Source organism: Pseudogymnoascus destructans, assembly GCF_001641265.1.
Source record: "Pseudogymnoascus destructans isolate 20631-21 unplaced genomic scaffold scaffold_23, whole genome shotgun sequence".
NCBI lineage: Eukaryota > Fungi > Ascomycota > Leotiomycetes > Thelebolales > Thelebolaceae > Pseudogymnoascus > Pseudogymnoascus destructans.
Window position 1 is genome coordinate 125,436 of NW_020167542.1, and position 14,111 is coordinate 139,546.

The following is a 14,111-nucleotide window of genomic DNA, read 5'->3' on the forward strand; positions in this document are numbered from 1 at the left end:
TCTTGCGTAAAAGGCTAACTAGGAAAAGCAGGGACCAGACACAATGGCTTCAAGTTAACAGGTTACAGTCTACATTGAGTTGAACGCGAAGCTTCGTTCTAAAAAATTACTACTTGCTTATATAAAGGGTGGTGCCAAAGGTAAAGCGAGGAGAGTTGCAGTTACTCTCATCCTGGGATGAGAGTATCTACGCTGAGGAGTTCCTCGAGGAACGACTCTTCCCCCAGAGTCCCTTCAATCATGAACGCGGCGAATCTCCACGTATCATCTTCCTCCCAAGACCAAGAGTGTTTAGGAATCCAAGGTCCCTCATTATGGCTGGCATCCATGTGTACATCATACAGCCTTTCAGGCTTCCTGAGCGTAAACGGACAAAGGCCACCGTGGATGATGAAATGTTCAATCCGGCTGATTAGACAACCGTCCTGACGCGGTGGACAAACAGAACCATCCTCCCCAGCGCCGCAGGTTGACCATGCTTCGTTCGTATCTGTCGTAAAGCGACCTATGAGTTTGATCCGTTTAAGAGACATAGACTGACTTAGAAATTGTATCATCGTGATCCAGAGAGCTCGTGCACCTCCTTCAATGGTCTCGTTGCCACGCTGAAGGGCCATATCCGATAGTTCGAGCGACAGAAGGGTTGTGGAGTGTCTCTGAAGCAATTGTTGAAGATATGATGGAGATAGGGCCAGGTTTTGCAAGGACAGGTTCGTAAGGTGCTTCCAGTGCAGGGAAGTATCAAATAGCCTACTGCGAAAGGAGGTTGATATATTTTCGAGGGACCTTAAGTGATCTCCGTAAGATAGCCGCAGTGATGTGAGGTTAGGGGCACGTTTTAAAAGCGCAGCAAGACTCCGAGTCGAAGCTTGCGACATATGATCTTCAGATGTGAATTCAAGACACAGGAGTTGGATATTTTTCAAGGTGAGCTGAGGAATGGCTTTTTCGACCTTGCGCAAACTCTCATAGTCAAGCATTTCACCCCGAAGTTGCTTCACTTGCTGGGGATTCTCGCTACGAAAAACCGCACATACAAGTGCCCAGAAGTGCTTGTCCCATCTTCCCCATCCTTCCTCAGGCTCCGCTAGAGTTTCCTGTGCTAGAGGGCTGAAGAAGCTCATAGGTTGAAGCTCGCGGTCGTCGTCCTTGAAACCCTGTTCATTTTCCGCGTATTCTACGACAGAAAGCCTCGGAAATCTTCTCATAGCCTTGAGCAACCACTTTATCTCGTTGTCTCCCTGCAAGATCGGACCTTGGACGAGCCTCACATAGCGACAGAAGTTGAAATAATATTCATGTAGTTGCTGTTGTGAAAATCGAGCAAGAAATTTATCTCTCGTATCTGATAGCATGCCTATTCCTGTTGCAGCTGTGTGGTGTAACCATTCCTCGAAGGCAGAGCCTTCTGCGAACTCCAATTCCCTTCCGTCGTAGATGAAGACTTCGACATAGTGCCGAAGGGTCTCATGCTCAGATATATTTGAGAGCTTGCCAAAACTGTGGAGGTTGACCTTCAGGAAGATCGTGCGAAAGAGGATTCGTCGAGCAGCGTTATCAAAAGCTCGGTTTAGGAGTCGGACATTTCGAAGATCTTGTTGGTCAAGGCACTCGCAAAATAAGCTCAGTATTTCGGGAGGGATGTCGCGCAGAGTAAGCATTTCAAAGCCATTTATCGATGCAGTAATGCGTATTGTAAAAGATTCTCTCTATAGCTAGCCCCCTGAGGATTTCAGTAGTATCGGTAGAGCTTCTGGCATCTACTCTTGGCTGTTGGCAATAATTGGAAGCGATGAGCTACATTTGGATATGATGTCGTTAGTGGGGTAGAATATGCAGGTACCAGGGTGGCGTGCGCCACGTTTGTTTCTATCGCTTCAAGTACACTACAGTATTGCAACGAGTTAAAGAACAGAAACTCTGAATTTAGTGACGGAATAGAATTATTTGTTAATTGAATGGGTTTTATCTTCCGTTAATTCCCTTGTTCTACGTAGATTATCAAAACGTTACCATGACGCTCGTAACCCCGGACCTTTGATGATTAGCCAACTCCCGTCAAGCCGACGCCAGCTTCGAAACAACTTGTATGCTCCATTCTACAGTACAGTACAGCGCCATAAGTTACAGAGTACAGTACCAGTTGTTCTCGATACCACTTCTTTCCAAAGATACAGTTCTTCCCGAAGATACACTTCTCAGAAGATACACTTCTCGAATTCTTGCTAGTTTGGCCAAAGATTTTTCGTCCGCTAGCATTTCCTTGCGAACCTACGCACGAAACAGTGCGCCGTCGGAACTATATTGGGTGAATCACTAGATGCGCAGCCCCTCAACTTAGTGAGGGGCCGCGAATCCAACGCTGGAATCTCGCTGCGGGAGCATCGAACGAGCTAGATATAAGCAATACGTAACATGGGACGCTGCGTTTTTCCACTCTCTAATGAATTGTGAGCCTTATCGAAAGCAGTGATCAAAGGATCCTCAGCAGCATTGTTGCATTCAAGTGGTGAAGCCTGGGTCGTTCTGGGCGCAGGACGGGGTTGATAGAGACTTCGCACTATATAGAAGTTGTTAGTGTATGTGTGGCCGCTCTATCTGTAGAGAACATAGAATGACATGCTAGATGTGATCGCAGTATTTGGATAGTGATTGTGTCCATCTTATTTGTCGTGTTCTTCATCACCGTGACGCCTTTTCCCGTCTTGGTCTGTTGTTTGCAGACGGATCCTCGATCGAAGGTCGAAGACGCTTCGTGGTCATCAGCGCCTGGCAATTAATTAGCATCCCACGATAGCTCTCAATCCAGGCTATCGAACAACTCTCTCAGGATTCTAGTTAGTTATGGTTTAGTTGCGTACTTTGGAGAACCTGTTCTGCCGACGGGGAGTTGGAGTTGGAGTTGCGAGGTGACTAAAAATCACGTGACCAAAAGTAACCACCTTTTATCTCAGCTGGAGCAGCCGATTTCGCTCGGCCAATCAGACAGGCTGGGTCATTTTTGGCCCACACCTTTTCCGATCATATTCTGGCTCGTCCCAGCGATCTTTTGGCTTCAGGTGTGCGGGGTTCTGGCTCAGAATCTGGGCGTCGCGTCTTCGTTTTCACTTTCTCCTCGTCTATAGCGTCTGATTCTGCTCAAAGTTCAAATGTTGCGTTTAATTCTCCACACTCTCTGAATCTGGCCCTCGCGCCTACCGTCCAGAAGCTCCACCTTTGTCGACAACCGGCGCCTCGACAAATGAATCTCAGGGTCAAATCGATTCCCATGTTGCCACATTTCAATTCTTTTACGCTGTTAATTTTCTAGTATTTCTAATCAGTAGGTTGAATTACGTAGTCGGTCGCGCAATAGTTGAACGTTCTGATCACTCTCAACTCTTCGATGTGTAGATCAAGGCTCTAAACTGGTCAATTACGTTTTGATAACGTCCGTCCCTACATGGAGGAAAACCCACTGTGCAGGAAAAAATGATGGGTACTTTGACTTCAATCATCTCAAAATCTGCGCACGCTTTAATATCTCTTATATTTTTGTATAAGCCAAGTTCCAAGGTTACTGCTGAACACTCTGAACCACTCCTACCCAAAAATTACGTTAGTGTTGCCGCCTTTCAGCCTGATTCGCAGAGAGTCTCCATTTATAACGTAGCAGAGTTCCTCCATCATAGTCCTCCATTGAGCTCTTATCACTCTGGATACTTATAAAAGGGTCTTAACTAAGCTTTAGGGCCTGACTACGAAGCGGGAGATCGTCATCAGCCTTATGGCGGGTGTGCTGGGCAAATTCATGCATGGTCACGACGGAGATCAATACCTCAAGTCATAGAGACTAACGAGTTTTGGTTAGTGTATAGTGACCCCCACACTATACAATGATCGCGTTGTATTTCGCTTATGTCATCATGTCATTTTGGTGACGTTGTGGCTCGTCAGGACTGTGGCTCATCAGGACTGTGGCTACGTGAGGCTAAACTGGGCGTTCTTCCAGAACCTTCCATGAGCAGCCAAATGTCTGTTCTGTGCTGACCTGCCGCTCGATCGTTCCTATCTCCATTCATCATCACCGTAAGTAAGCAATACATTGGAATTGATTAGTCTCCGTCATATTCTCAGTGCAAGCGATGAAAGGGACAAATCACCGCCTGCTAGTTATCAGACTGTATTTCGAAGCAGATTGTATTTCTATAATCATATTTTATCAATGTATATAAAGAAATACTGACCGGGAGGTTGTGAGTAGTGCTTGATATAGAATTAGCTTCCTAACTCTTGCACGGCGCCCTTGCTCAGCAGCATCTCAACGAGCTTGTCGTAGCCTCCAGCTGATGCTGCCTGGAGTGCGTTTTTGTAGTGTCCTCCTTGCGCGTTGACGTCAGCGCCTTTGCTTAGAAGCACCTCGACAAGCTTGTCGTGGCCTTTGGCTGACGCCGCCTGAAGCACGTTGCCGTGATATCCTCCTTGCGCGCTAACGTCGGCACCCTTGCTCAGCAGCACCCCAACGAGCTTTTCATGGCCTCCGGCTGATGCCGCCTGGAGCGGGTTGCCGTAGACTCCTCCTTGCGCGTTAACGTCGGCGCCCTTGCTTAGTAGCACCTCGACGAGCTTGTCGCACCCTTCAAATGATGCCCCCTGGAGCACGTTGCCGTAATATCCTCCTTGCGCGTTAACGTCGGCGCCCTTGCTCAGCAGCACCTCAACGATCTTATTGTGGCCTCTAGTTGCTCCCACCAGGCCGCTTACTACTATTGATGCCGCCTGGAGCGCGTTACCGTAAAATCCTCCTTGCGCGTTGACGTCAGCGCCCTTGCTCAGTAGCACCTCGATGAGCTTGTCGTAGCCTCCAGCTGATGCTGCGTGGAGAGCGTTGCTGTAGGCTCCTCCATGCGCGTTGACGTCGGCGCCCTTGCTCAGTAGCACCCCGACGAGCTTGTCGTGGCCTTTGGCTGACGCCGCCTGAAGAGCGTTGCCGTAATATCCTCCTTGCGCGTTGACGTCGGCGCCCTTGCTCAGCAGCACCCCGACGAGCTTTTCATGGCCTCCGGCTGATGCCGCCTGAAGAGCGTTGCCGTAATGTCCTCCTTGCGCGTTGACGTCAGCGCCCTTGCTCAGTAGCACCTCGATGAGCTTGTCGTAGCCTCCAGCTGATGCTGCGTGGAGAGCGTTGCTGTAGACTCCTCCATGCGCGTTGACGTCAGCGCCCTTGCTCAGTAGCACCCCGACGAGCTTGTCGTGGCCTTTGGCTGACGCCGCCTGAAGCGCGTTGCCGTAATATCCTCCTTGCGCGTTGACGTCGGCGCCCTTGCTCAGCAGCACCCCGACGAGCTTTTCATGGCCTCCGGCTGATGCCGCCTGAAGAGCGTTGCCGTAATGTCCTCCTTGCGAGTTAACGTTGGCGTCCTCCTCAGCTAATCTGGCAGCGGTGTCAGCTATACCACCAAGTGATGCATAGTATAGTGGATTAGGACACGAGTCCAATTCTCTTCTAAAGTTAGATGTCCTCCATACGCCGTCGTCTGGGTAATGTAAACGAAGCCAGTTCAAGTAAGCATCGTCTGGGTCATGTAAACGAAGCCAGTTCAAGTAAGCACCGTCTCCTGTGGAAAGAAACTTAGTGGCCAAATAAGTCAGCTGATTATCGCCCTCCTCGCCGTTACGAGTATGGATGATCCAGTGCTCAGCTGAGTATTGAGCCAGTATATAGACTTGTTGGAAAGATATAGCAGATTCGAAACGATTAAATAATTCCTTTTCAAATTGGAGAAGATAACCAATGGATCCCTTTGCAATGTACACATGGCAGGCAGCTGGTTGCATGCTATATCGCGCGGCGCGGCCATGACAGATACGCGTAGAGACGAGGTACTCTTGAACAGAGTAATGGGCCAATGTGACAGTCTGGGATATTGTACTCAAGTGGCGATTCGGCTCACTCAAGGAAGACGTTTCTGTCATGACTACTGAGACAAGACTCATGCAAATATCCAGAACTTCCATCGGGTCTTCAAGGACCTCCTCCCGATCAAAGGCGGTCTCTCGCTCCACGTCGATAGCGACTACCTCGGCGAGCTCTTCCACTGATAGTGGCCTGGATGAAAAGGCCAGCCACTTAAGGATGCGTATAGCATACTCTGCGTCCGTGTCGCTGATTTTACACAAGATTTCTTCGTATGTCTCATCTAGTGTTGTTGGTAGCGCTTTTAGAGCCTTCCGAAGCGCTGACCGAGTGCGACACTTCCCTAATGTGTCCATCTGGCAGACAGCCCACCGGAACCTTCTGTATGTCAATATAGCATAGTTGTAATAAGAGATGAGAGACCTACATTCCGCGAGAGCCTTCCATTAGGGTAGTCTCAATCTCCCGCCTAATCTCAGCATCCTTTTGCCATTTTATTAATTCCTTGTCATCAGACAACCTCTGGCAAATGTAAGTTTGAATATCCTTGTCTACTACTTGGGGTTCGAGGTAGATGATACAGTCTCTATTTATGATGTCCTTTAGCGAGCTCTCGATGTCGCGCTCTTTCCGACTTGTAACCAGGACGCGCATATCCTCGAGCTGCCATTCGGCCATCTGTTCGAGGATTCTCGCCAACTCAGCTCGGTTCGCGCACTCATCCAAAGCATCTAGAATCAGATACGACTGTGGAAACTCTTGAAGCATATGCTGGAGAACATTCATAAGTGCATCGAGGGAAGGTTGTCGATTTCCCTTATCTGAGGATGAGTATAGTGCCTCGAGCGCCAACGGCATTTTGATGCATTGTTCCGAGAGTTGAGAGATCAGCGACCGTACCATAAGCTCAGTTTTCTGCTTATTTGCATCGGTGAAGTCGAAGTAGAAGTACGCAACTACTTTACCAGGATCGTTGGCACAGTAAAGAAAAATGTCCTCAGTGACCGTTGAAGTAAGGATAGTTTTGCCGCAGCCAGGGATGCCATACAGCCAGACAAAGGATGACGCATTTCTCTTCCACTTAGAATATACTTCACTCTCCAAAAGCCAAAGACCAGTGTCAGACTGACGGAGTTTGATTGCTTTCCGGTAATTGATTGACGGATCGGGTGGAGATAGCCATCGACGAATCTCAACAAGTTTTGTATCTATGAGTACCCGTTAGCTATAGCCCTTGATTTATCCTGAGATGCACACCTTTCATTGGCTGCAACGTCGAAGACGCAGCGGCGTGGTAGAATGTAAGGGTTGCGATATAACCACGGAGAGTCTTCGTAATGCCTTCAGCTTTGCTGTCCTGAGTTATGCTCCATAGCGCTTTTGTAGACTTCTTGAAGCGAGAGTCACCTGCCACTGGTAAGGTTTCGGCAAGGAGAGCATCGAGAGCTTCAATTTGAATCTTGCAACCTTGAACGGCTGGCAGCAACGCAGCCCTCGTTGAGTCTTCAACAGCACCATCATCGATTTTGCCTCTGGTTTGTTTGAGCGTCTCCTGCAGGACTGGCAGCTCGGCTTTAATGTGTCGAAAGGCCTTTGGAATCTCCCCGAGGCTGGATTGGAAGTCGTTGAGACGCGCTAGGACTTTCGTGCTAAAGTCGACAAGCTGGACGATGTTGGCAATGATGCCGACTATTGTGAGAGGATCAGCCATGGGAGAAGAATTTCCTATGGCCACTACTATAATGTAACCTGACTGGTATAACGGAAGGTTGCTGTGAAGGGAACGTATGGTTGAAATGCCAGAGCCTCGCGGTGCTTGCCAACAAATGACGATACCTGGTTGGATGTGACCGACACAACCCAACCTGACCACCAGAAATAGTCTTGCCGCCAAAGAAAAGACACAGGGGAAAACCACAGCATACTGTCTGTATTATCCAAGCCATCTTAATAGATAGGTTGCATAGAATTCTGGACAATTGACTGAAATTTACGATGTACTGTACAAATTGGAACCAAATTGGTAGAGTGTTCCATAAACCCATTCTCAGGCAGTAAGGGTGTTGTATCACATGACGGGTATTGAGGCAGGTGACGATCAATGCAACACTACTGTATGGCCAAAGTCATGTTCAGCAACATCAGCCTCGCAAGCCACAATCCTTAGCCACACATAGCCTTGCCAGATGATGACATAAGCGAGTTTACATCTAAGACGTGGGGGTCAACATGCACCTGGAGGTATTAACTTGCCCAGCAACCATCCATGAATTTGCGCCTTGCGGCAGCCACACGGCAAATGACAATCTCCCGCATGATTGTGAGACCCTGATCCCACGTACAATCCCGTTACATGTTTTGGGAATAGTAAGAGCTGAATGGATGGACCTGTGGTAGAGGAACTCTGTTTCGCTATAAAGGCAGGCCCTCCGCAAATCAGGCATTAGGGCAACAATGCAGACATAATTCTCTAGATGGAGGGGTGTGGGGTGTTCTGGGTAGCTATAGAATACAATTTATGCAAAAATATAGGAAATATTGATAAGTGTATAGAATACGAGATGCCAAAAGTCGAAGTATCTATCATTTTTTCCCGCACGGAGGGTTTTCCGCCACCTAGGGATGGACATTACTCCCTAGCATTTAATTTAGGTGGAGTCTCAGGTGGCGCATCTTTTGCTAGCTGTGCATGCCTCAAATGTTCTCCGATGCACTTGTTCTCATCTACTAGTAGACTTTTGTATATCTGCTTAACTACAGCTACGAGCTGCTATGATCAATATGATGTCCCCTGGCGAGATCTTCGCTTTGTAGGCTATCTTCCCGTCCAAATAACGTTCATACCTGGGGCGAGCTTTTTCCAACATGCTGCGATTAAACCACCATGCCACCAGGAGATATTGTTTGCCACTAGGATGCATCCGACACTCCAAGACCCTGCCGGGTTCGTTATGCGGCTCACCATTCTCGTCACTGACGGTAGTAATCATAACGTCGTCGACGACAGGCTATTGAGAAGCGGTACCTGGTCAGCACGTTCTCGACCTCAAAATCGAACCCTTAGGCCTTTCACATAATTTTAGTCGCTAGTAAGGCGGCTTCAATACCAACCACTTAATCAGCCTCAGCGTTCTTCTGGAACTTGTACCGCAGCACGCGACAGCACGCGACCGCGTGCTGTCGCGTGCTCCGAACCTCTCCTACAACTCTCGGTCGTGCTCTCCTTCACCACACTCTCCTCCACGGCACTCTATACACGATCTCTTGGTAAGACGAAAGCATCTCGAACCTGCCCCCATTGCGGGAAGCTCTCCGGCTCCGGACATTACCGAATAATAAGTTTACGACCGGATATGACGACGCTGCATCATAGGGCATGACGCCTAAGCATACAGAAAGCGTATGGACCTCATTGTGTCTATTTAAGGCGGGCGAGGCAGTTTGAGGTTACAGTACATTGTAGGTCGAGAGATTGAAACAAAGGAGGCAGTTCATGGGTTCTCAAAGATGAGGTTCATCGACCATCGGCTGGTACGTACCATAGGGTAAGGGATAATTAGGACTTAGTGCAGTGGCTGGCTCGGAGGGATGTCAGGCAGAGCAGGAATTTCAAGCCATTTCTAGGTACAGTAGTTCGTATTGTAAACCTATTCTCTCTATAGCTAGCCACTTGAGGATTTCAGTAGTTTAGGTACGGCTTCTGGCATCTACTCTTGGCTGTTGGCAATAATTGGAAGCGATAGCTACATTTGAATGCGATGTCGTTAGTGGAGTAGAATATGCAGGTACCAACGTGCGTGCGTGCGCCACTTTTGTTACGCTGCTTGTGTTGTTCGTCAACAACAGACCTTTCAAGATTATTATACTTTCTCAGTTCTTTCATGGAAATTACCTCAACCGGTAGGCCTGCGATACACAGCGAGAAAGCAAGTGGGAACATGAATATCACAAAATCGGGCAAGTGAGCGATATTATATATTATGTCTCATGCGGTTGTGTCAATGCTACAGTTAAAAAGCCTCCAAGACGCCTCTTCTTGCGTACTCAGGTGATTGGTGAAGTGCGAACTGCTCCTCTGAGGAGGCCACGCGAACGAGCGGCTCAAAAGGTATAATTTTGCGAATAGCCACGACAAGCACTCTCCAGATCTCACACGGACCACCCTCCACAGCTTCGTTGACACCCTCCCAAGTCAAGTACACATTAGCTGCTCCACCTGGCTGAGCGACTAGCATTTGGTTGAGGGTTCCCGTCATCTGTGAATAGTCTAACCAAAGATGCGGTGCCGGTCCGGTAATGGACTGGGCAACATTGCAGCGCTCGGAGAACCGAATTTTACCCGAGAAGATTCCCAGCACGTCGCCTGGGTCTATGGGGACAACAGGGAACACACTAACCAGCTTGGAAATGCCAGGTTGGATTGATATAAAGAATGACCTATTCGTCCCCGATTCTATGTATGCGTCTTTTGTAAGTAGTTTCGGGGTACTCTCAGCTGATGTCGCTGCGCAGTTTCTGGTAAGCTTCCAGGCCTCTTCTTCGTCATAGCAGTGCCATACATTAGACCCATTATCCCAGTTTGATTCTGATATGGTCAGTTGTTCGGTGACCTGTAGTCGGTCCAGCCAGCCCGAGTAGTTACCTTGGGCGTGGGCTATCGCCCGGAGCTCAATCTGTTTGATATGGTTCGAGTATACCGCTTCCCAGGACACGATGATATTGATCAGTTCCCGATAAGACTGCTTCCTTCTGGGGAAATCCTTGCAAAACTTATTGAACCTAGGGTTTCGGTAGAGCAGGATGCATACCACACCAGCATTTTTCATATCCGACAGATCCTTCCACCAGACGCGCCACCTGCGCTGCGTCTCTTCACTTGTCTGTTCTGTCCCATTTCCGGTCAGCTGAATGAATTCAAATGCTGCAACCTTTTCCTGCGAGGTTAATCCATCATGTGGTCCTGTAGAGATAGACATAGGGCCAAGAGTCGCCGCGTATTTCTCGATTATTTCCCAATAGCAGGCTTCCTCCCATGTTTTTTGGAGGCCAATGCCGACACTACCAGCACCCGATTTTGCTATCATGTCAGTGGCATCCTTGAATGGTAGCTCCATTAGTTTGGTGTACTCTCGAATTTTGACGGTGTTTGTGGTGGTCGTTAGGTTTACCGATTTGAAGCCAAACTTGCCTGCCTGGATCCTTACCTTCGCGGTCGTCAGCAGCACGGAGGTCATAATGTCGACAGCATCTTCGGGCCGCAGTATCTCTGACATACCGCCTTCTAGGGATTGAGTAGTTTGACAACTTGGACCGGCTCGCACTAAGGACTCAGTGGTCTCAGTCGGTGGTATTAGAGCGCTCTGAGCTTGTGGTAACGCGCTTTCCCCCACGCCCGCTGTAGAAACGGCTGGAGCCAAGTTCTTGATTGAGGCAGTGATGGACGGTAATTTTGAACTAGAACCCCCACTCTGTGCTCCAAGTTTTGGCTTCTTTTTATGCCGTCCATCCATACCCCCACCCTGTGCTCCACGTTTTCGCTTCTTTTTATGCCGTCCATCCATACCACTAAAGTTCTCGACAACACCAGATGTTCCACGCAACGAATGTCGAGACGGTGCCGGAGTGGGAGGCCGAGGCGGAGGCGGAGGAGAGGCAGGAGGAGGGGAAGGAGAGGAAGGAGGAGGCGAAGGAAGGGGCGATTGTGCTATTGAAGGGACTATAGTTTTCGTGATAACGTCGCTCATGTCGTCGTCGGCGTCGATGATCACCGGGCAGTTAGCAAAATCACCTGGCCTTCCCAGCCGGATTCGATGCGAACGTGCTGAATACAATTAGATTGAACGTAACAGGTCCACCGCTGTAGCTCACTAAATTTGAAAAACATAACCATCTCCTGCTCCAGGGTAGCCTCATCGGCATCAGCTATGCCATTCTCCGCAAGTATAGCGCGGAACATGCTCCGCGTATGATCAGTAATTCCGGTGGCTAGAGACCCAGTGTTACCTACTATTGAGGCCATTTCAACCAGGTATAAGAAGTGGTTGTGATGGTGATCGCTCCAGAGTCAAGTGAATCCCTCTGTGACTGCGAGTGGACTTCGAACCTTCTAATCTATTTGGATGCAAAAGAATCACGTGCATAATCCCTGTCATTGTAACTCCACAACGAGTGTGGAATCGCTTAAGTGCGAGTGGACTTCGATACTTCTAAGTTATTTCTGGATGCAAATCAATCACGTGCATAATCCCTGTCATTGTAACTCCACAACGAGTGTGGAATCGCTTAAGTGCGAGTGGACTTCGATACTTCTAAGTTAATCTATTTCTGGATGCAAATCAATCACGTGCATAATCCCTGTCATTGTAACTCCACAACGAGTGTGGAATTATTTCGCTCAAGGGTAAGTTACTCACCTATCACGATACAACTGTGAATACCAATACCTACATACGTTCTTGGGGTAATCTTACAATATCAATAATTGCAGTAATGAACAGAATAATAAACAGGTTTGTATGACTCTCAACCTAGCTGAAATCTCCTATCCTATCCTATACAATCACCGCTGCGGCCGGCTTCATACCTCCATCAAATGTGAAACTATTGCAGCTATCCAGAGACGTCAGTCCGATATGCCTTCCTCAACAAAAAGACTTTGTCCTTTACATCCAGCGGCTGCCCCTGGGCTCGTCTTTAACGTCACCATCCCATGGATGAAGTCGTACTTTTCGTCAACTCCTTGCTTCTCTGCCAGTATGCTATCAACAGAGTCGTTATCATCTACGATTTGAGAGGAGGCAGCGTCTTTAACAAATTGAACGTCTCTTACTGTCTCATCTCCTGAGCATTTGGATCGTAATCAAGCTCGCGCTCCTCGTCGCGACGCCTTCCACTATGAGTCCCGGCCCCAGGGTCGCTTGTGACAGCAGGTGCATAGTCAAAGGGCCTCTTTCCCTTGTTGGTGGCCGGAGACGAGCTTGCACCGTCAGAATGGGCCTCTCGCTGATGCGCCACAAAACTCTCGTGACAATCAAAACTCCGTCTGCAAAGTATGCAGTGAATTTCTTGGGAAGGACCACCATAGATCTGACGAATTATACGGCTACGTGGGGGTCCACTGAAGCGCTTCCGAAGTTGAGTCTCTGTCCCAGACCGAATAATCCAGCGAGCCGGGAGACCCGCAATCCGATCTCTGTTGGCAATCACGAACCGGGAATTTCGAGAATTTAGAACTTTGCGAATGTTATACTTTCTGTATTGGTACTCCGGATACTTTAGAGCAAGCCATTCGTGAATTTCAGCAACGGTCATTCGCGGATTTCCTGAGTTCAACAAACACGTTGCGATCAAATGGATGCCCTGTCCAGATTCCACGGGTAATGCTCTAGTAGTTTGAAGCGATTTATGCATACTTTTGAGCTGGACAGAATTCATAGTTTGAAATGATGCTTTGGGAAGGTTGGTAATGATGCAATATTGAAGTTGCAAGGTGGGACTTTGTTAGCGATCTGCAATGGCGACAATGTGACCCGATTCAAGGAGAGAAGTGTATGTACGATGATCTTGTACTGTAGTATATAAGGTGCCAGGTTTCCTGTACCTGCTACAGCGATCCACTTTTTGGCTCATTACTCAAGTCAGGATGTACATAATCGACGTCATTGGTGATCATCCAGTTTTGACCCCTGTGGAGTTTGTGGCTGCATCAACCCGCATCAACCCTGTAATAAGCTAGCGCAGCGTCAAAATTGACGACAAGGAAAATCAACCCACCTCCAAAATTGATCCCTCGAACAAAGCGAAGAAAGGATAGAATACCGCTCCAGCCAGTTGTGACTCTATGACTATGAAATGGTAAATAAGAGCAACCAAGCAGCAAGGCAGTTTTTGTCATGCCAAAACTAGAGCGCTTTTGCCCCTCAAATTCTTGCTGGTAGCGTTCTCGCATCCTTCAAGGGTCTGTTTTCAACCCTCTATTGATGTAGCAATGCGACTTTTGGCTTCTTACGTGTAACTGGTAAAGCGAATTCTGGAGAAGACATACAAAAGGCAATAACTAACTGGAAAATAGTGAGCATTCATCTATCCGGGCTACAGCGATACACTTTTACGTTCAGGCTCAAACTCTACGCGATCGGGACGTCCGATTACTCTCTAACGTAGAAGAGAGGACATTAGCACGATGAATTACACGAGTTACTAGTACTGCCCTCCC

The 14,111-nt window shown here is 48.3% G+C and overlaps 3 protein-coding genes across 3 annotated transcripts; all 3 read right to left on the reverse strand.

The window, feature by feature from the left end:
* Nucleotides 1-167: 167 nt before the first annotated feature.
* VC83_07588 (uncharacterized protein) lies at nt 168-1,661 on the reverse strand (the record flags this gene model as incomplete). The annotated part of the gene is made up of 1 exon (XM_024471155.1): nt 168-1,661. One exon carries the CDS (start codon nt 1,659-1,661, stop codon nt 168-170), a length of 1,494 nt encoding a protein of 497 aa, XP_024320930.1.
* A 2,596-nt stretch (nt 1,662-4,257) lies between these two features.
* Nucleotides 4,258-7,607, reverse strand: VC83_07589 (uncharacterized protein; the record flags this gene model as incomplete). The annotated part of the gene is made up of 3 exons (XM_024471156.1): nt 4,258-6,277; nt 6,324-7,104; nt 7,154-7,607. 3 exons carry the CDS (start codon nt 7,605-7,607, stop codon nt 4,258-4,260), a joined length of 3,255 nt encoding a protein of 1,084 aa, XP_024320929.1.
* Nucleotides 7,608-9,906: 2,299 nt separating this feature from the next.
* VC83_07590 (uncharacterized protein) lies at nt 9,907-13,207 on the reverse strand (the record flags this gene model as incomplete). Its single annotated transcript, XM_024471157.1, has 4 exons — nt 9,907-11,717; nt 11,765-11,881; nt 12,563-12,654; nt 12,726-13,207. 4 exons carry the CDS (start codon nt 13,205-13,207, stop codon nt 9,907-9,909), a joined length of 2,502 nt encoding a protein of 833 aa, XP_024320832.1.
* Nucleotides 13,208-14,111: the final 904 nt, after the last annotated feature.